This window comes from Schistocerca nitens, chromosome 9 (assembly GCF_023898315.1).
Source record: "Schistocerca nitens isolate TAMUIC-IGC-003100 chromosome 9, iqSchNite1.1, whole genome shotgun sequence".
Lineage (NCBI taxonomy): Eukaryota > Metazoa > Arthropoda > Insecta > Orthoptera > Acrididae > Schistocerca > Schistocerca nitens.
The window spans coordinates 249,745,544-249,769,527 of NC_064622.1; the positions used below are offsets into that span (position 1 = coordinate 249,745,544).

General features: G+C 38.8%; 1 protein-coding gene across 1 annotated transcript in view; it reads left to right on the top strand.

The window, feature by feature from the left end:
* Positions 1 to 23,984, top strand: part of LOC126203914 (carboxypeptidase D-like) — a 266,351-nt gene that overhangs the window by 212,927 nt on the left and 29,440 nt on the right. The window contains exons 22-23 of the mRNA XM_049938305.1: positions 13,461 to 13,615; positions 21,210 to 21,350. Coding sequence (XP_049794262.1) covers positions 13,461 to 13,615; positions 21,210 to 21,350 — 296 coding nt within the window. The remainder of the gene's footprint in view (positions 1 to 13,460; positions 13,616 to 21,209; positions 21,351 to 23,984) is intronic.

Here is a 23,984-nt window from a genome sequence, read left to right on the forward strand (position 1 = left end):
GATTTGCTGGTCTGAAACTGAGAAATCTGATTTAGTTCCCGAGCTGGAACAGTCTGTAGCTGAGGTGCAGGGCAATGGTGGAGGGGGCAAGGTATCCATTTTAACACTAACAAATTACAGCAAAATAGGAAAAGACAGAGAAAAGCAATGTGCAAAACCTCTGAAATAAGAAATAGATTAGTTCTGCAGTTCCCCTTCTGTAATACATGCAACACTGAGAACAAATGAGCAAACAGAATCGCTGTAATGACAGCTCCAATGCAGCAACCTAGAGCACATGAAAAGCAAACAAAACTTGTTGATCAGACTCATCACCACTTGTTGTTGTTGTGCCCTTTTGTAATGTTTTGTGGTTCCTGGATGAATGAGGACAGGGTGGTATGATAGGTTGGTGGCTGGTTTCCTCTCACTACAACACAAAATGCGCACGTGGTTAAAATACACTTCATTACAGGAACAAATTGAGTGCTTAACTTCAGTGCTGTCCAGTCTGAAGTTCTGTGATTGACAGCAATCAACTAGCATATACCAATTCTTAAATATTGTCTGTGTCCATATCACAACTACATACAATGACTAATATTCCCTCACAGCTAGCTGAGGTGTGAGGCAATGACTATCACTGTGGAAGACTAGAGCACAGTGCGACATATTGAGGTGCAATGTGAATTGAATCCCGATGCAATGTACTGAGGTACTGAGATTGAGAGACTGAGCCAGCTCGGTTGGCAGCGGTGGTCTATATGCACACTGCCCAGGAGGCGTTATTAGCGCATAGCCTGGTGGCATGTCTTGGTTTTCTCTTGTCATAGGCACACCTAGTTCAGTGCCTGCTATACAGCATTTCTTAGTGCCATCTGGTGTGCTGTCAAAGGCATATGCCAGCACATAATCTGCAGCTTTTCATATCACTTTCCTGAATAGTGTAAGTAATGTGAGCTTACTGACTAAATACGACAAATGTTAATAGCACAGTAATCTTGTGTGGCGTCAACCTTTAATGTGATCTCTCAGGTTTTCTTGGTGTTTTTGGTTAATGACATGCTTCTGGGTGTTCAGCCAAATTGTTGTTTCCATTTTATGCATGAAATAATTGACAGACAACTCAGTCATCATCTTCAGGTGCTATGAGATATGCTTTTATCTGTCTCACTGCCTAAGAACACAACTTTCAGCACCTAAAGAAGATGACTGTCTTGACTGTCAAAATATTTTGAGCATAAAATGAAAGCAGCAAACTTGGCTGAATGCTCAGCAGCACACCTTTAATCAATCTTTTAAATTTTTTCCCAGTACATACATCTTGTTCATCTCATCGTGGTTAAGCGGTAACACTCTAACTACACACTCTGCAGCTGCCAATAATATTCTGAAATTGAATGTGATTGCAGTTAAAAACTTCTAGAAAAAGGAGTCATTCCTAATGAGACAGCTGAGAAGTAATTGAGCTTGTAAGCGTACTGACCCGTGAAGTAGCACTGCTGTTAATCGATGTCTTGTTTCTTGCAGTCTCTTCACATTTATTAATGTCAATAAAATACAAATGTTCAGCTTGCAGTTAATAATTTCAGAAGTTCATATATCACAGGGTAGCACTTAAACTACGGAATTTTGACATAATGACATTATTTTTATGCTAACCTTTCACAGTCAAGTTCTGTCTATCAAACATCATAATGACGAATGCAGTTACACAGTCACTGTGCATAGTCACCTCAATATTTGTATTATTTAGATACAAAAATAACTTATTGCATGAGGTTACCAAGGACTGAATTACACTTGGTATTGTACAATTTGGCTATTGGACACTGAATAAATCATAAATTAATATACATATTGATTGGTAGTGACCAAGAGATGTTATGAAGTAGGTTACTAAGTGCATACTCCCAAAGGCATGCCTATTTATAGACAACTGTAAAATAAAATTCAGAATTAGTTATTATATTTTAAATATAGTATCACTAACCAATAACATTGCAAAATCAGAATGCACAAAATTGTAATGAGGAAAAAAGCAATTTGCTTTAACTATGCATCAGCTAATGGGAAAATTGAAAAATTATAGGAACTGTGTTGTGGAAACAATGTCTACTTCCATGGTGATTCCCATAGCCCATTAGAAGCTGTCACAAAATGAAATTTACTCAGTAGAATAATCAATAAACTAAAAAGTTTTAGTAGTAAAAGACCACATTTTTGGAATTAAAAAAAATCAGTGATGGGAAAATTGAAAAATTATAGGAACTATGTTGTGGAAACAATGTCTACTTCTGTGGCGATTTCCATAGCCCACTAGAAGCTGTTACAAAATGAAATTTACTCAGTAGAATAATCAATAAACTAAAAAGTTTAAGTAGTAAAAGTGCACATTTTTGGAATTAAAAAAAAATCAGTGATACAAAACTATGGGATTGAATTTTGGAAATAATCACCGTTAAGAATTGAATATTCTGGAAGAAAAAAATTTTAATTATTGCTAACTTTTTAAATAGTAAGTTTTTGAAAAAACTGAGACATTTGTTGTGAAGAGGTTTAGCTGTATGAATTAAGCAAAAAACATCTACTAGCTCTCTTTAAGTTTCACTGCTATGTGTTCTTTACCAAACTTAAATACTGAATATTTATGTATGACTATTTTTTGTAGGTACTTTATCTATACTTTTATTGTTAATACTTGACGAGATATATCTAGAACAATTAAGTCGATCTACTTTATGTAATTGTTTCATATGTGTTCCACACAAAATGTGACAAATAAAGAAAGAAATTTAATTGGATAGATAAAAAATCTACTCACCAAGCAGTGGCAGAACACATACATAGAAGACGGTTGTAATTGGCAAGCTTTCGGAGCCAGTGGCTCCTTCATCATGCAGAAGAGTTGAAGGGGTAGGAATAGGGGTGAAGGAAAACGACTGTAGAGGTCTAAGAAAACGGGTAGATTTCAGGAAAGTCACCCAGAACTGCGGGCCAGGGTAGACTTATCATACGGGATGAGAAAGAAAGACTGATTGTTGGGAACTGCAACAGATGAGATTGGAAAACCTGAGAGTTTAAAGGCGGAAGACAGGGTAGTATGCTTAAACATCATGCATGAGTTAATAAGAGAGAAAAGCTAAGTTCATTGTACATAACAGAGGTGGGAGGGGAGCAGTGAGAAATAGATGGGAAAGATGCAGGAAACTAAAATGGAGTGAAGCAAGGAGTAGTTACAGTGAAGAAATGCTGAGATAGAAGAAATTGACATAAATTAAGGCCAGGTGGGTGGCAAAAACCAAGGACATGTTGTAGTGCTAATTCTCAGCTGAGGAGCTTTGAGAAACTGGTGCCTGTGGAAAGAACCCAGATGGCATGTGTGGTGAAACAGGCGCTGAGGTCACGAAAGTCATGTTAGAGCTTTCTGTGCAACAGGATATTGAGAGTTGCCAGTATACACCCTCTGCCTATGCCCATTCATCCTAATTGATAATTTTGTGGTATTCATGTCAATGTAGAAAGCTGAACAGTCTACATAAGAGCTGGTATATGGTGTGTGTTGTTTAACAGGTGGCCCTCCCTTTGATAGTATATGTTTTGCCAGTTACAGGGCTGTTATAGGTGATGATAGGAGGGTGTATAGGGCAAGTCTTGCAGTGGGGATGGTCACAGGGGTTGGAGCCATAGGGTAGGGAGATGGATTTAGAAGGAGCATAGGGTCTGACAAGAATATTGCAGAGATTGGGAGGACGACAGAAAGCTATTCCAGGTGTGACAGTGAAATGCTCGTTAACTCAACCACCTCCACTTCGTAACATGTTGTCGTGCCATATATGTTAAGAATTTACAAGAAAAAAATTCATAATACAATAACATAAATTCCTGAGCACCAGATAAATAGTGTAATTATTTGTATTTGTAGTGGTGTTGATGCAGCATGCTTTAAATTTAAAGGAACTTTTATCTAGCATAGATTATGAATTTTGGCATATTAATCAAATGCCAAATAAAACTATACATATATCAAAATCGACTGTCTATTGAAATGCCGCAGAAATATCAGCACCATTGCACTCACTTTCACAGAACCTTTTCGACACAACGAAGTCTTCACCAATGATCCACAGATACGAAGCTGAGTACGCTGCCAAAATTCTGTATGGCTCCACATTCCATCGCCATAATTTTGTGGGAACAAATATGTTGACATTCGAATCGGTTGTAGATACCAGAAAACAGACACTTTCCAAAACCACCCATGATCTACACTGAACACTTCTCCCCAGTGGAATCGATACAAACAGATCTAAACTACACAGTAAACAACTGATATAGAGAGTTTGCAAGATGCTCGTAAATTCTTCAATGATTCTGACATGTTATTCAAGTCCCACTAGAGACAGGCATCTTGCGACAGATTCCCAGTCAAATTCATCAGTAAATTAATATTTTCATTTAATTTAAATAACCCCCTTAGACTCAAAACTAACAACAAATATGAGCAAATCTCGCCCCCCCTTGTTTAATTCTATGCAGTGAAACTGCGTACACAAATCGATACTCCATACGACATTAAATTATTCCCCCAAAATATTCTCAGATAAGCAGATAAACATACATCTGTCTTCCTAGGTAAGCATTATTAATTTTCATTTTCCAAATTTCTCCGACCTCCATGCACCCAAATTGACATGACCATAACTTATAATTCAGAAATTACAACAAACATAAAACCATCCAAAAACTTAAGCCTAACACACACATACACATAAAGAAATCTCTTATATACCCCCAAAAACCTAATTTATATGCATACTGTGCACTGATTTTTGACTTGATACTGTTCACCAAATAATTGAGTTCTGCGACCTCCTCGCACCCAAATGTGCGTCTAAACTATCTCTTTATAATTGTACAGACCTTGTGCCAAAAAAATCCATATGTGATGAGACAGCAAACAAGCTACAATAAATCCTGAAACAAGACATTGCAAATAACCCCTCCAAATAATCTTATAATCGAATACACATATTTATTAACCTACTTTCCCCTGCCTTATCGGCTTACTTAAACCAGCAACTGCCGTTTTAATTTTTATGCTATTTACAGGTAGTAATACTAATTTCTTATTTTTTACCCAATGTACAAAACCTTCCAATACTGCCAACACATTGCTTCCAGAATCGAGCAGCGCACCTACTTTCTCGTCATTTACTTTATTCTCAATGATAGGCTGAACATTAATCATTTCTTTTCGCTCTAAACACTGTTCCCTCAATAAATCATTCTCTATTTCTCGTCCCTTCTATTCCATCTCTAGAGCACACATATCCTGTTCGATCCACACCTCAATTTCGTACTCATCCCAAAGTAATTCATGAAATGCTTCTTTCGCCTCAATTTCACATTCTCCCCATAGACTTCTCACTATCTTAAAAATATCTCGAATCCAAAAATGAGGCAATAATGATTGTAATGTTCTACCGTGCCATCGCCAATCAGTTACAGTAAAATCACATTCCTCCTTAAGATTCCATTCTGTCCAAATATCACTTTCTATATTAGAATCAAACTCACTGTATTTTCTGTTAAAATTATCAACATTAGTAGCTACAACATCATTATCATGAAATAAAGCATTACTTTTTACTTCCACGTCATTACAAACACCTTAAAAAACAGCACTTTCAACGGCCGCTGATACATCATAAAACTCGCTACATAAAACCTCATTTACCTCTGTCGACAAATCACCATTATATGAACCATTCATGGTTTCAGCATCCTCTGCTGTTACATCATGTAAATTATAGCTACAGTGTCATGCAATTCCACTGTGTTTTGATTTAAACCTGAGCATAATACCTTTTTGTCTCCTACATGCTCCTGCGCCACATTAATAGCAGATCCGTGATACACACACAAATTCATCAACAGCTGACAAGACTAATGCTACGCTGCCCTTATTAACCTCCTCAATAACTTTCGCCATCACAATATCACCTGAAACATCATCACCTTCATCACTATAATTGTTACCCCTGGTTAGTACCTCTTTAGAATTTTATGTAACATCTAACTCCACCAAATTCAGCTCCACATCAGCCTCCTTTTGGCACATAGAATCTTTCATTGTATTAACATTCACAAACTCTTTTGTCTCACATTCATAAAACAAACCATTTAGCCATAATTCGTTGTCATTGCCTTTATTGTTATCTTTCACTATCTTAGGATTACATCTTTTGCGTACGATCTGATTTGAAAATTTACCTGTTTGATTCTCATCTCATACTAATTTCATTTCAAAATACTGACAACTTTCTGCTGATTTATTAACACCTTCACATTTCTATTTACTCATGTCCTATTCATCACCAGTTTACTTTGCCATCTCCGGACCTGAGATGTGGCAAAACGTAGTTCCCCGATCTCCCATTACACTGGTTCATTTTGCCAGGTACCAGTCCCTCAAATCTACGTTCTTGGGGTTGGTTGATAACCTGCCAGATGTCTTTCATAATTATTACTCAGACTGTAATTAAGATCTCCACTCTGAAAACTATTTATCTGCTTACTTGGCAGTTTAAATTTCAACACCCATTCTAATTTTTCTACGAAGTCCAAAAATTTGTCTGTTGAGTTGCTAGGATTGTGCACTAGACCCCACTGCAAATTTTTCAATGCCGTAATTTCAGTAAGCACTTCCAGTGGACATTTCACTTGCATTATTCTCGCAAGTTCACATTTACAGGATACTTGTATCAACCTGTTCCCATATTTAAATGTTGGCCCATTCAGAAACTCATTTAGGAGTCATGTTTGCTTTGCTTCACTCCAGAACTTGTTCAGGAAACTGCTTTCAAATATTTAGTAGGTAGTGAATGTATCACTATGAATATTCGCCCATGATTGCAGCTCACCTTCCAAATCTCTTTTCACGAATTTTATCTTCGCCTCGTCGGACATTCCCCTTATAAAACCATCATTGCATGCTACTAGAAAATTTACTGGGTGATATTTCTCATCATCTCCAAAACGTATGACCATTCCCAAGTTCATCCACAGAACACTGATCACTGTAGAGATTTGATGTGCAGCTAAAGAATTCAGTTCACTTTTTATTTCATTGATTTGCTTTTTAACTTCATCATTTTCAATTTTAATGGCAGATTCTACTTGTTCCTTTATTTTATCTACTACTTTCTCCCCTTTCCGTATTCGAATGGATAAGTTGCTAATAGCCTCTGTTGCCTCAGCCATTAGAGCATCTTGCCTACTCATACAATTTTAAGATGCCTCCCAGATTTGCCTGCAACTTCTCCACCTTATCACTGAAATTTTTCTTGGCTTGATCTACCTTAGATTTAAGTACACCAACTTCATCAGAAATTTTGCCCATTTCATCCATTTAGTTTTCTGTCTACCAATCCCTCGATTCCACTAGCAATTTTACCTTCTTCGTCTTTCACAATCAAAGCTATTTCAGACTGAACTGAATCAATTTTTACATTGACGTCACCCACATCAGTTTTAACAGAATCCATTTTTAACTTTATGTCACCCATACCGGTTTTGACAGAATCAATTTTGGATCTCATATCACTTTCAACAGACTCAACTTTGGAACCCAATCCTGTATCATTTGCATTTATTGCAACATCATGTCTCCCCCAAATTCATCTCCATTGCCTGATTTTGGACTATTTGCCCTACTAGATTCACCGCTGATCACGCTCTCCCACTCTGACTTCGGGCTAAGTGGCTTGCTAGTATTTTCGGACCCACACAAACTGGCCGACTACTTAATATTAGCGACATCTGTTATTGGCGACTGAATGACAGACTCACACATAACCTCGTTATCAGAGCAGGTATTTAGCTTTGACGTGCTGGATCCTTCTGCCATGGTATTGCTGCCAATGTTGCAGTTGAAACTGACGCTGAAGATCTCATAGCATCTGCTGTGGTACTGCAACCGCCACTGAGTGATAAATCGCTGTTAAAGATGCCGCTGCTGGCTGGAAACACTTGCTCTCAATGTTGTCTCTTCTTACTCATTACTTCTTTATTACTCCTAACCACTGCTAAACTCGGTGAGCACAACTGTTGCAAAATTTGTAGCTCAGAGCCCCCACACAAAATGCCTAAAATGCCACAGACTTGGGACCTAGATCACAGAATATCATTAACTGTGGGAATTACAATTGTAATTTCACAACTATTAAAGAAACGTAATATTCAGTCCTGAACTGATCTCACATTTAACTTTTGCAAGAGGTCCTGCCTATCAAAGTTCAGATAATACTTTTGGAAACCCTTTGCAGAATTCAAATCCAGTTCTAAAACTTTGCAGAGTTCATATTTTGCAACTAACACTTTCCAAAATCCAACCCTGCTCCAATACTTTGCAAGATTGTTATCCCTCAACTAACACTTTCCAAATTCCTACCCCGGACAAGCCCCCAATTGTGAGCTAACATCCAAAAGATGTTCGGGCTCACATGCAGTTCCTCTTTGTCGAAATGTCTTGGCTTAGACTCTTCTAGGGGCTGAACGACATGTGTTGCATTACACACCATAAATTAGACACTTGCGACACTTTGTTTAAATTGTCTGGCTGATGGAAATTTTGCGAAATACAAAGTTAATATAACACATAGTAACAGTAATAATAATATCAGGAACTAAATTAAGACCCATAAATGATGTAGGCCACACAGCTACGATTTGATTAGAATAATGTTTATTCAAAAAGCGAACTAATAGCAAAAGTGGTCATATTTAGAGTTACTGTTACACTAGAGTGCATATCCATTTGACACAGTTCGATCACTCACAATCTCATCACAAAACACAAATCCAATACTACACCTCGATATTTACACGAGAAGAGTTCACACCAGGCACTCGGCTGCTCACCGCTCAGAGATTAAGTCCCACAATACCACACAACGTGAAATTTTCTAAGTCGTTTCACTTCCTAGCTGCCTGAAGACTGACTGTCCGCTTTTGCATCTCAATGCAAACTGTCCACTATGGTGTTTGCACCCGAACGGCTGCTCTGCCCGTCCGCAGCTGTGTGTCCCGCGTGCCGAATATCGTCACTCAACTGACTAGGACAGTTCCCTTTCCTGAAGCCGTCCATCTGATTGGCTACAGCTTATTCTGCATTATTTTACATTTTAACATATTTAAATAATCAAAGCTTGACTGCTTTCACATTCTAAATAAAGTAACAATAATATCCATTACATAATAAAAGTTAAATTCTTTTACATAAAACCAATACAGTTTCCTTCTTAGCTTTGAATGGCATGGCCAGTGGCCGTGCACCAATGTGCTTTCTGATAAATAAATAAAGAAGTAACTATTATGCACTAAACTTAACAACAAATATTCTATTACCTAATGATTTGATAAGGTGTCATGCTGTCATTGTTCAATGTATTTTGTGTGGAGGAAATGATGATCTGACACTTAACTGAAAATACTGATAATTTAAATTTACTATTTCTTTTAAACAAATAAAGTTACAGAGTTGATATTGACAACATTTCTCATTTTAATGATGTGCTTTTATATGAAATGTTGATCATTAAGATTGACCAAAGTGTTGAGATTTTAGCATTGAGGTCTTTGTTACAAAACTTGTTAATTTCACTTTAACAGGAAATCCTGAACTATTACAGATATGATCAATATTCAATTTTTATTGGGATCACCATGAAAATTTATGAAGGATGGTAAATTAAAATTACTGTGGCTTCATTCCCCGAATTACTACAGAATTAAATAGTTTTCATAAGTGTTTCCCTTTATGGACGATCTTAGGTCTGCCATATGGAATACTGCTACAACTCCCTGGCCACAAACAGCTTCTACAGGGCTTCCCTATGACGTAGGTTTTCGTCTGTCTCACTCGCACACTACAGCTCTTATTCCTCATTCAGCACAATAAGATGCCTGTGAATTTCCCATCTCGTGGTGAATCTGTGCTCTTTGTGGCACACAGTCCTGGACGACAGAGTTTGTTTCACAATTCCTGAAGGCTGACTCTTTTGGCCATATACTTAAATGAGAGCGAAATGCTCATTAACTCACAACACTGAGTAAAGTAATGCTTTACAGTATAGTGCAAAAGGAAAGCATGTCAGGGTAGTGGGCTGAAAGAAAAGCTGTTTGGCAAAATTGAACAATTCAAAGTTGAGATTGGAATATCAACAATTTTGAAGAGGATTTATTTCTACTCACTGTAAAGATTACACATTGAGCTATGAACAGGCACAATGGTCACACTGAGCTTTCAGCCAAAGCCTTCTCCAGAACATAGAGGGAAACACACACATCCCCACAAGTAGGCATGCTTCATGCACACAGGACTGTTATCTTTGGCCACAGCTGCCAGACTGCAACCATTGCATTGAATGAAAACAGAAATCTGGAGTGGAACAATGAAGGGAGAGGACTAGAGCTAGCAGGGTATGGGTGGGGGAAGAGAAGAGCACTGTCTGTCAGAGCATGGAGGCACTAGATCAGGGCTTAACAACTGGCCAGTTTTGAGTGCGAGTACTCGTGTCTGCTCAGGCACGTGCTCGCGAGCAGGTGCAAGGTCGCGGAGTAGGGAGGGAGGGGAGGGAGGGGAAATGCGCGCGCACGTTTGAATGTGATCTCGCGTTCTTAGCAGATATAACTAGCCATCTGAATGCTTTGAACATTTTACTACAAGGTAAAGATCTGCTAATTACTCATTTCATAGATCGAATACGAGCTTTTAAAATGAAATTGACACTTTGGGTGAGTCAGCTGGAAACAGGAAACCTAGCTCATTTTCCTAAATTATCATCCATGCAAGATGTTCACAAAGACTGTGAACGTTATTCACATAGTTTAGTTAATCAGCACTTTCATGATCTGACAGCACTAGACTGTGATTTTGATCTGTTCTCTACATATTCAGCGAATATTTAAGAGATTCGTCCTGAGCTGCAGCAAGAAATTATTGACCTGCAGTGTGACAGAGAATACAGAGACAAATTTCAGAACAAGAAAAACATTTTGGAATTCTACAGACATTTCCCTCAGGATAGATTTCCTCGTTTGCACAAACTGGCGGCAACAATAATATCAATGTTCGGTTCCACATATGTTTGTGAACAACTGTTCTCTGCAATGAAATGTAACAAGACGCGCCTGAGAAACGCATTGTCTGATCGAAATTTAAACTGCACGCTGCGCCTAAAATGCACAAGAACAATTACTCCGAACATAGACGCAATTGTAAAGGGCAAAAAGTACAAGATAACCAAGAATCCCACACTTCAGTGACACCTTTTATTGTGTAACAGTTCACAAATTAATGCGAATGTAGAGGCATACACTAAGCTAATAAAATTATGTGGCATGTGTACATTCTCCTTTATTTGTTTCATTTTTCGCAGTAATAATTCGTGAGTGATATCCCTGCAGGTGGCCGCGGATTTACATTGACTGGCGGCAGCTGTTGTGTGCCCCACGTGACTCTCCCCACTCTCCGCTCTGGTCCGGTAGTGGGGGTAGCGTGCTCGTGCTGCTCCGTGCTCGCGCCTTGCTGCTCACAGCTTGCTCCGCGAGCACTTATGTTGTGAAGCCCTGCACTAGATGGTGGCAGGACAAGGCTGGCAGGTGCAGTGCCAGGGGCTGTGGAGGAGGAGAGGGAGGGGGTGGAGCAGGAATGGAGAGGAACAGAGAAGGAAAAAGACTGTTGGGTGCACTGACAAACAACGATGCCCACTGAGGGTGAGGGGATTGAGTTGTGAGAAGGTGATAGGACATATGGGGCAGAAACTGTTGGGTGGAGGATTGTGGGGATAGTAGGTTATCATAGGTTAAGATCTAGATAATTTCAAGAGTGGCGAATGTGTTGTAATGATAACTACCACCTGCAGAATTCAGACAATCTAGTGGTGTGGGGCATTTGTGCGTATTTTGGCACGTCAGCTTGTATTTTTATGCATCTTTTTCTGTTATCCAGCTGGCCTCCCAACCACCTAATGCATTCATTTGCGCATTTTGTACGTCATTTCCCATTTCTGAAATGCCATCTCTGCTACACTGGATCCCTACTCCATCCTTCTGCATCAGTATAGAAAATTATACTTTTCACTGGGTAAATGCTGCCTAAACCATAGAGTCCTTCCAGATAGCCTAATCATAAAAATTCCAGATAGCCTAATGATAAAAATTACTTTCTCTGGATCCCACCCCTCCTTTTGCAGTGATCTTCACTTTTTTTGGATCCTACCAGTCCCCATGCCTCACAAACCTGGTACTGCAAAAACATATCTCCATGGCACAGGCATCTCAGAACATCTCTGAAACTGAAGTCCTTGTTCTCCAGCACCTGGAAGAGCATTCCAGTCACCACTTGTGTATGTTATCAAACCTTCTGACATCCTCCTGCTGCCACCTTGAGTCACCACTATGCAACTCCTATCGGATCCACAGTGTTCCACCCCGTCAACCCTTCACAGCAGCCAGACTTTGCGTACCTGACCTTGTCAACTTGCCACCTTCCCCAAAACTCTGTACCAACAGTCCAGTAAATTTAGAGCCTAAATAACCATGGGATACTGTTGTTAACCTTTACACCAAAATCTTGAGCCCCACAGAAGTTTCAGTCCTATCCAAAAATCTCACCTTCAGCCCTATAACCAAATTTAACAACATTGGACCTGTCAGATGCCTACTCCTGATCCCTGCAATGGAAACACTTCTGTTCCATCAATCATTCCACCCAAGCTACCACGTACCCAATCCTGAACCCTGCCTCTCCCATTTCACACCTCCATTCAACCATGATCCTCAACCCCTCCCACCTGACCAACTCTTGGACACCTTCCAGGAATTCCTTACCTCCAATCTGGCCCCATCATCATTACCTAAGTCCCTTCCTAAAAACACCAGTCTTTCAGCAGAAGAAAGAGTCATTTACAGCCTCAAAGCAGATCCTCATCTAATCATCCTACCTACAGACAAAGATTCCACCATTGCCATTGTTAATTGGAGTGACTTCCTGGCAGAAAGCCTCTGCCGAATGTCTGATTCCTCCAACTATAGACTGTGCCAGAGTGATCCCATCCTGGAAGTCCAGCACAACCTCCTATCTTTGCTTAAAGCTTTGCGTCCTTCCCAGAACCTCTCCCCTGAATCAATTTCTGTACTCACCCCTACAACACTCAGAGCACACACACGTGCAACCCCCCCCCCCCCCCCCAATACCAACCCTGCAAATACTCAAACAAATGCAACTCACACACATGTGACCATCATCTCTGGCCACTGTGGCCGGATGGTCTCCTGGACTTTCCATTATCTGGAATTATTTATGTTACTCAAATTCATCATTTATAGATTCAAGGAAAATCATCTTCTGAAATATAATGTCAGTTTCATGAGGTTTCAGTTTTCAAATAAAGATTTATATGTTTTCCTTGTAGGTGAACTGCCAAAACACATCCTGCAGCCTGAGACACATTTGCTGATGAAATGGTTGGAGAGTGTAAACCCAGCACTGGTGATCAACTTACGTGCTAGTTCAGTACATGTTTCTGTACCTTCTGCATCAGAAGAACTTTCTCCCTTGGATAAAAAGGTAAGATTATGTTTTTTCTGCAGGATGAATTACATACCTTGTTCCATATAAAGATGCATGAGTAAAAGCCAACATACAGCTGTAACTGGATAACACATGAACCAGTTCGAAGGATTACTGTTTCACAGGTTCATATTTAAAAAGATTTAAGCCTATATGAAATTTCTTTTCACTATTTAAAGGAAACGCTAGTCTTGAAGTGGTACCTGCCTTAATTTTTGTTACATATTTGAAAATAATAATCCAAACAAATTATAATATTGTAAAATAATCAATTAATACCAATTGGATGGGATACTGTACTCTTACAAATCTGGCCTCAGTGGACCTTCATGTAATTAATTGTACTTGAGAATATGTAAACAGGTCTTCACAACAGTTTTAATTTATATTTAAGTCCATGGCTCATGTGACCTGGAAAAGTGTAACATCATATTGATATCGACTCACTGTAAAAAAGAAAGAAGGAAAGAAGAAGAAGAAGAAGAAGTGTATCTTTTGTCTCATAATGGTACATGGAGGTATAACTCACAACACTGAAATTCTGTTACATGTAAATCTGAAGTATTTTGCCCCGTGAATGTAAGCACTCTTCTGACATTACAATTCTCTGACACCAAGAGTCTGAGTACAAATGAAAAGATCAGACAACTTGCAGAATGCAAACATGACTCTCAGTTCACAGTGAGTAACATGCATGAAATCTGATAGGCTTACAATAGGGAATACACAAGTAAAATTTGTTCATTTCAATTGATTTGTGTGTTCATTTGGCAGTAGTAAGGAACTGTACTGAACTTAGTGCAGTGCATATTGAGGGGAACAAAGAGGGTGACACTGTGTGTGTGGTTATTTCACAAATGTCCCAGGAAATAAAGTGTAACATCATATTTGAGCCTAGCGTTTTATTTTCAAACATAAAAATACAACAACTATGTTTTTGAAGAATAATGTAATATTTCAAGACATCACTTGGTAACATGCTCTACTTTTCTGGCTACTATTTAGTGTAGGTATGACTAATACAACATGAAACTCACTTTATGGGTTGAACATAGTTTTACGTATGTGTTAAGATTAAAATCATTTCAATTTATCACAGTAAATATTTTTATGTAATCACATTCTCTGCTGTAAAGTGTATTCAGCCATCTAGATGTTTTGGCTTTGGAGTTTGTTTAGGATACAAATAACTGTGTTAAGAAGAACAAGTGCTGCAGATTATAGCTGATACAGTATTTTTATATAAGAAGCAGATGAAATAATTAAAATGAAACATTGTTTCAAATACAGTAAAACTTCAAAGCAGTCATCCATTTTAGACATGCAATATGTATTCAGATACATAGTATAACACCAAAAACAATCAATTATTGACAAAATTATTTAAATATGTCTGCTTGTGTCTGTATATGTGTGGATGGATATGTGTGTATGTGTGCGAGTGTATACCCGTCCTTTTTTCCCCCTAAGGTAAGTCTTTCCGCTCCCGGGATTGGAATGACTCCTTACCCTCTCCCTTAAAACCCACATCCTTTCGCCTTTCCCTCTCCTTCCCTCTTTTCTGATTAGGCAACAGTTTGTTGCGAAAGCTTGAATTTTGTGTGTATGTTTGTGTTTGTTTGTGTGTCTGTCGACCTGCCAGCACTTTCATTTGGTAAGTCACATCATCTTTGTTTTTAGATATATTTTTCCTACGTGGAATGTTTCCCTCTATTAAAATTATTTAATTGGATAGATAAAAAATCTACTCACCAAGTGGCTGCAGAGACTGTTGTAATTGGCAAGCTTTTGGAGCCAGTGGCTCTGTCTTCAGGCAAAAGGGTTGAAGGGGAAGGAAGAAAGGTGAAGGAAAAGGACTGGAGAGGTTTAGGAAAAGAGGTAGATTTTGGGAAAGTCACACAGAACCACCGGTCAGGAGAGACTTACTGTACGGGAGCTTCTCATCCCATGTAGTCAGACCCCTAGTAATGTTCCAAGTTCTTGGCAGTATGACCACACTTGTCAGTATAACATTGCACCCAGTCTGGCCTTGATACAAGCACCACGTAAGTTGCCCCCCCCCCCCTCCCCCTGACCTGCAGTTCTGGGTGATTTTCCTGAACTGTGCCCCTTTTCCTAGACCTCTCCAGTCCTTTTACTTCATCATTTTTTCTTCCCCTTCAACCGTTCTGCCTGAAAAGGAGGCCACTGGCTCCAAAAGCTTGCCAGTTACAACAGTCCTTTATGTGTGTGTTCTGCCGCAGCTTGGTGAGTAGATTTTTTATCTATCGAATTGAATAATTTTGTCAGATACATAGTGTGATCTTCACCCAGTTCCCCTCTTTTTTTAAGTAGTTTCTGTAATTAAATTATTCTGCTAACATCAAGTGAAATGAATGATTGAAAACTGTATTTTTATTAATTGATTCCATCAATTTCAAAGTTTCCTCAGCCCCAAGCTTTCGTAAAGTGTTTCATTGTATTGCTTTTATTTGTAATAAGATTGCTCTTAGTTCAGACTCTGCATTTGTAAATTAGGAGACTGGACTGTCTGAAGCTGTTTTGGGGTGTTGTACAGGAACTCTGTGTAGTGTTTATGGTATTATGCTTAGCACCATTATCCTGCTGGAAGATAAAATTGTTATCACCTAGGTAAAAACAAGTGACCAGCCCCATGACTTCACTCGAGTAGTACTATTTATCTTCTCTGGCATAATGATGAAAAATTATACACACGAACCTTCCTCATTGAGTAGTCTACCTATTAGCAAAAACCCTATCAAAATCCCAACAGCAGTTCCTGTGATCAGCCTTCAGATAAATACAGAAAAGTACAGTGGGGGGACTTAATTTCAGTAATATGTATAGACTGCACAAGTCAGCATACAGTGTGTGGCAGAAGGTACTTCAGTCCAAACTTAGATTTTCCCTACTCTGTTACTTCTTGCTTTCGATAAATCAGTAAGCCATGCTGTTCAGTATTCCTTGTATTTCACAACACAGTTCAACTTATTATGCACTCCCATACAAGCACTGACTCACATCCATACCTTATGTTTTAAATTTCTGCAGCTCTTAAGATTGAAGTTAAAAATATAAGTGAAATAAGTGAACTAAGATCTGATAGAAAAATTATATTGTTTCTTTAAGAGCTGAATAGATTTAGCTTAATGTTACTTGCTATTACTGGCCATATAGTAAAAACTTTTTTTTTTAATTAATAAGTGACTAAGTATTCATAGTTTTTTAGTACCACTTTGAAGAAAGTTATATCATTGGATAAATCAAAGGGAGAGCAAATGCAATGTCCTCTGTGGAAAACAGTAAATGATGTTTGCCTCTGAACACCTTGTTTTCATAGTAACTTTGGGCAGATGTTCCAGAAGAGGTATCAAATATGCAATTATTTAAAGCTGTATGTTGACTATGTGACTACCGCTCTTTGACTGCTTATTTTGAGCGTGCAGGCAATCACATTTGAGACTGTGATTGCTGGATGTAGCCAACATGCGGCTCAACTCCTAATGAGTATTTCGTACAGTAATATTATGAGAGAGGTTCGGTAAGTCTGGCGAATTTCTGTGAAAGAATGGAATAATGCACTATGGCATCCAGTTGAGGTCACAACAAAGGAAACTATTGACAACATCCATGATGTGATAATGCAAGACCACCAGATGAAAATTCATGAGATTGTTGAAACTATAGGCATCTCAACTGAGTGAGAGCATAATATCCTGTATGGAGATTTGGTTACAAAGAGGATGTGTGAGAGTTGGGTACTGCAAATGCTCACAGCTGAACAAAAGTGCATTTCAACACAATGTCTGGTAATCACAATCCGCAAGACCTTTTGTGACTGATTTGTGACTGTTGATGAAAACTGGATCCATCATTGCATACCAAAGTAAAAACAGCAGTCAAAAAGATGGTTAGGGCTACTGTTTTCTGGGATTCTCGAGGAAAAATCCTCATAGATTAACTGGAAAAAGGCTGAAGCATAACTGGACCCTATTATGCTTCATTATTGGATTATCTGAAACTTTGATTGGCTGAAAAAAGGCCAAGGTTAACATGCAAAAAAAGTGTTCTTTCACCAGGATAATGCACTATCTCACTCATCAGCAGCAACACTGGTGAAAATGTCTGAATTGGGCTTTGAATTAGTTCCTCTTCCACCCTATTCACCAGATTTAGCTCCAAATGACTTCTTCCTGTTCTCTAACTTTAAACTTTATCTTACTGGGAAGAAATTTTTGTCAAATGAGGAAGTGATAGATGCGGTCACTGAAGGACCTCTGGACTAAGTGCGTATATCTCAGAGGAGAATATGTTGAGAAGTAAGGTGACATGTAAAAAAAAAAAAAAAAATTCTTTCTTTTTTACCAAACTTATTGAACCATCCTCACATGTTCATTTGCTTACCCAGTCAAGAGAGGACAGCACAGGTTTTACACTTCTGTAGACCACATTGTGAAACAAATACCAAATCCTAAGCTGAGGCCATATATTTTTCTTCCAGTTTTGTGTAGATGATAGTTGGTGCATCCCATTATAAGTGAACATAATTTTACATACAAATTACATGAGCCAATAAGGTATTTTTAATAGAGCTCTTGAAATATCTGTATGTCTTTTATATGTTTCCTACATATTTTAACAATTACAAAGTGTAATTAATGTTGCATGCAGCTGGGTCTCTTCTTGCTTCCTGTTGATGATAACTATAAATAGTAAACCTGATCATCTTCGAGTGGTCTACGTGCATCAAGCACTGATGATTGGCGAGTTATGTGTGTTGTACATGGTTGCCACATTATTAATAACACTGATGGCCCCAAGTCGCATTGGGGGGAAGGGGGGGGGGGGGAGATAACTTCTAATCAAACTGCAAAAATTATCCATAGTATGCACAGCCCACAGTTATTTATTTAGCTATGTTCTAAGTTGAATCTACAGATGACAAACCAATTTCATTACTGGTTTACAGTACGGCGCTACAATAAGTCGCAGGAGGCCGATTGTTGCTATGTTCTGAGAATACTTCACACTTGAATTGCAGGTGCTGTGCCAAGTCTGTGGGCACAGTCGTTCTCTAGCAGGGTTAGTTTGAAGTGATTACTATCGCATTATGGTCACAGAGTGAGATTCAGGCAGTGTTACTGTACAACTTTGTGCATGGTTTAAACATAGACCAGTGCTTTGAAGAAATGACTCTTGCACTCAGTGATTTGTGTCCACATCATACAACTATATTCAGGTGGTAGAGAGTATTCCAGAGAGGAAATTTCACTCTGGAGGATGCTGAGACGACGGGAAGGTCATGGTCATCAGATATGGATGGAAACATAGATGCTGTTAGGAAAATGATTGAACAAAGACAGGCAACTGGCCTACAAGCAGATAGAGAATACCTTAGGACTAAATGCACCAGCAATTTGTTTGATTCTGCATGATCATTTGCAAGTAGAGAAACATTGTTGTCTCTGGGTACCACATAGACTGAGTGAACAGCAGGTGGCATGGCATGTGACTTGGTGCCGGGAGATGTTAAAGAAGTTTTCTAAAGGACAATCTCAGTATGTGAATAACATCATGATAGGTGATGAGACTTGGCTGTATTATTATGATGCGCCAACCTAAGACACAAAACAAAGTTTGGGTCTTTGAAGATGATGACACACTCTTAGCTGTCTGAAAATCCCAATGAGTAAAGAGGAAAATGATAACCGTTATTTTCAAATTGAGTGGAATTGTGGAGCGTGCTGTTTTGGACACACAGAAGACAGTCATAGCCAAGTGATACACTGAGCAGTGCCTGCCCAAAGTCATCCAGTCTACGAAGAGCCTGTGACCGAAGTCAGGAATGGAGACTTGGTTCTTCCATCTTGGCAATGCTCCAGCTCACCACGCCAAAGTGTGCACTGAATATTTGCAGGGTACAGCACTGAAACGTCTTGAGCAACCTTTTTACAATCCATACCTTGCTCCGCGTGATGTTGCACTGTTCCTGCATGTGAAAATGGAGGTGAAAGGAGTGCTGTTTTCAAGTGATAAGGGCATCTTGAGGGCAAAGAAACGTGGGAGAACTGGTTTAGGGATTGGGGTTGGGAGATAGAGAGGTGTATTCAGTATGGCAGAAATTACTTTGAAAAAAAAAAAAAATAAGTAAAGCTGTATTGCATAACTTTCATAGTATCCTTTGTACATATAGTTATACTGCTTTTTTAATCACCCTACAAAAATGATAGCACATACTGGGGTAAGGTGCCATTGTACAGCTTTCCTTCAAGGAAGCCATGTTGAGGCTGATTAAAATGATAAGCACGGTTTTCCTGACTATAATTCTTGTTGTCTTTTATTTTACCTTTCCTTTTAAGCTGGCCAAACTATAAGTGAAAGTTTAAATGCTTCACGTATTGTTCTAAGTACCTAAGCTCATTTGCATAGCATTCTGTTCATGCTTTCATCACTCAGCAATTTACATTCCATGATTAGACTTGAGCAGTAAATTTTGTCCGTAGTTACATCTAAATAAAAGTTTGTAGCGAAATGTAAAAGAACTTCTCAAGAGAAGCCATGTTACTTTAATGGTTACATTACTGAAAGATCTCAAGTGGTCTACCCAGTCTGTATGTTACGTGATGTACTATTTTCATAAATGAATTTACTATCACTATTGATTAAAAATTTTGCGTTCAGACTGCCAGATCAGACTAACCATGTATGTCTTTGTTGATGTAGACTTTTTCTCCTTCTGCAGCTTCTTCTGTGCTGGAAGGTAAAAAGGTCTCTCTCAACCAATAAATTATGTAGAGACCTCCTTCTCTAACATTCATATATTGACCGATTCCTTACAGTACTCAAGCAACTAATACAATACTTTCTGACAAACAAGCTGTATCAATTACAATTTAATTTGATATTAATTGACATTCATTCCATTTCTGCTGTTCTTTTTGATTGTCACAGCAGTTCTTCTTCCACGATGAGCACCATACCTCCAAGACAGGACCCGACAACATGGAATAGACTGCCCAAACGGCAGGTACTGCGAAATGTAGTAAGAGTGCTATTGTCTTCCCAACTTGCAGATACCCTGCATCTATCCACTCCAGGATAAATTCAAATAAAGAAAACAAACTTCTGAACAGCATACCACACTAGCTCATTAATTAAATAAAACTTTTACGGTGGTGATTCATTTGTTTGATAGATGCCACGCAACACATCACTTCCCCTAAGTAATATGATTATTATAGAGGGAAACATTCCACGCAGGAAAAATACATCTAAAAACAAAGATGATGTGACTTACCAAATGAAAGTGCTGGCAGGTCGACAGACACACAAACAAACACAAACATACACACAAAATTCAAGCTTTCGCAACAAACTGTTGCCTCATCAGGAAAGAGGGAAGGAGAGGGAAAGATGAAAGGATGTGGGTTTTAAGGGAGAGGGTAAGGAGTCATTCCAATCCCGGGAGCGGAAAGACACACACACATATCCATCCACACATATACAGACACAAGCAGACATATTTAAAGACCCCTACGTAATATGTTACACTACAGATTATTCATATTTTTCTGTAAATGTTTTTCAACAGGCTTTGCAAGATTTGGGTCTCCTGTATGCATCCAGAAATCCTGCAGCAGGCCATGCAAATTGCACTACAGGACCAAATGGAAACCCTACAAGTGCTGTTGTGACAGCAGCTGAGTGGAACCCTCAACCCGGTATGATGCAGGTAAGGTTTAATTGTCACCCTTGTAAACTCAAGTAAACACAATGAAAAATTGCAGCACCACAATAAGTTTACATCAGTAATAAACAACATACAAACATGATATGGCTACTGGTACTAGTTTTCATGAGAAATCTGGAATATATAAATTAAGATATGAATCCTACTGAAAGTCCTACATTAAGCAAACAGGTAGGACAGTTTAAGGCTATATTTGAAGAAACTGATATGCTTCGTCCTAACAGTCTAAGTCAAGAAGGAAGTTTTTCTTTTTCAGAAAAAAGTTCTAATCGTGCTGCAGATCTGCAATGCGGCATTGATGAAAGCAGTGTCTGACAGTGGTAACTGCAAAGAGACAAATTATTTGAATGTGGACAGTATCATGCTCTTGTAGTAATTTTAAACGAGTTTGTTAAGGAACAACATGAGAAATTTCTGCCTGTGAATGCTGAAATTTTAAAAATTAAGGCAGATGAAACTGCTCAAGAGCAAAAAATGAAAAATTTTAAGACTGGCCACAACTGTATTAGTCTTTTTATGAAGCACAGAGTTTTTCATTTTGGAAGTGAACTTCACTTTGCAGCAACTACTGAAAAATTATCAAGAAAACTTGTGGAATTTCAGTGCTTTGTAATGAGGTGGCACACTGATAACCAATAATTTCTTGGCCAGATAGGGGATTCTGATCAAACTTCCGTATATTTTGACATGCCATCAGATTATACAGTTTAAAGTTAAATGACAGAAATACAAGGGCTGTTCAATTACGAATGATCATAATTTTTTTAAGGTCATAATTTCTTGCACTAAAATTTAATCTTATGATAGTCTGTTAGCTTAATGTGCAACAAACATGCCATAGTACTTTCATTGTTGGGACTCCTGGTTCCCGCCTGTGAGAGGCAGACAACGTCAGTATCGCCTACCGCTGCAATGGGCTAACACGTGAAGAACAGTATGCGGCTTTGAAATTCTGCTTTTGTCTCAACAAATCTTCAGCTGAGGCCTATGCAATGTTACGGGGCGCCTATGGAGAGTCTGTTCTTCACTACAGTGCAGCTCGAAGGTGGTTTAAAGAAGGCCGACAATCAATTTCAAAGGAAGGTGGACCCAGTGCTCCAGGTACTGTTCTTACGGAATAAATCATTAACACTGTTGCTGTCATTGTGAGAGAGGATTAACGAATTACCTCAAGATCACTTTTTGAAATACTGAACATTTCATTATGTGCCACCCTCACGTTGTTGACAGAAAAATAACACGACAGGTGTTTGTGTGCAATGGGTTCCAAAACTGTTGATTCCCAAATAAGAGGGCATTCACATGCAGGTCTGCTTGCAGTTAAAGTTGATGTTAGAGGAAGATCCAGAGTTTCTTTCAAATGTAATCACTGCTGATGAAACTTGGCTACATCATTTTGATCCTGAGTGCAAACAGCAAAGCTCAGTGTGGAAATCTCCTTTGTCACCAACCTGCAAAAAAGCAAAAGTGTTTGCTTCTGCTGGGAAAGTGATGGTCATCTTATTCTTTGATACTCATGGAATTGCTTATCAGCATGTTGTACCTGCACACACATCAGTAACTGGAAAATACTACAGGGTTGACCTGAAATCATTGCAAGTCCATATCAGGCGCAAAAGACAATATTTCCATGATACAGGCTGGATGCTGCACCACGATAATGCGTGGCCATATATTGCCAATGTTGTTGCTGAATATCTTGCAAAAATCAAAATGAAGTGCATCCCTCACCTTCCCTATAGTTCAGATCGGATTTAGCCCCATGTGACATTTGTCTATTCCCTAACATGAAGAAACACCTTCATGGGAGGCATTATCTATCATCAGAAGCAGTGGTGAAGGCTGCAGAGGTGATTTTGAAGGACCTCTCAAAAAATGGTTTCCAGCATGTATTTGAAGACTGGCAGAAACGCTGGAACAAGTGCATCACATTCATAGGAGACTACTTTGAGAAGGACCATCAAAATTATGAGGATGAGTAAAGGTATGTTGTCAAAAAAAATATGATCATTCTTTATTGAACAGCCCTCATAAACTACTACAATAAAAGTAAACAGAGCAACCATAATTCATGTATACAAATACAGGGTGTACATTAAGTCCAGGAACACTTTCAGTTATTTATTGCACAAGAACTAAACATTGTACAGATATCATACATATTGCATTTTGAAGAGAAACTCTGAAACATTTTTTTACAAACATTCGATATGTGAACCATGAGTGACCCAGCAGACGTCAATACAGTAATCAAATTCTTGCCATACCTGTCCCAGCATGGCGTTGTTGACTGTGGCACTTGCTTCCTGTATTCTCCCTGGAGCTCTGCTACATCACGTGGTAGATCTCCAATGTGTCCCCACTGAAAAAAGTCACATGGAGTGAGAGCTGGTGATCGGGGAGGCCATTTCATGAAACAGCTGTCCCCTTCTGTAACACGGCCTATCCATCGATGTGGCAGCTCCGTGTTCAGGTACCCATGAACTTCACGATGGAAATGGGATGGAGCTGAAAGATGAACTGAGAGTGCAATTGCATTTGAGGCATCAACCATTGCTGCTACATGTCCGAGTAGGAATATCCAGTGACAGTGCTCCCAGTGAAAAAGAATGGCCT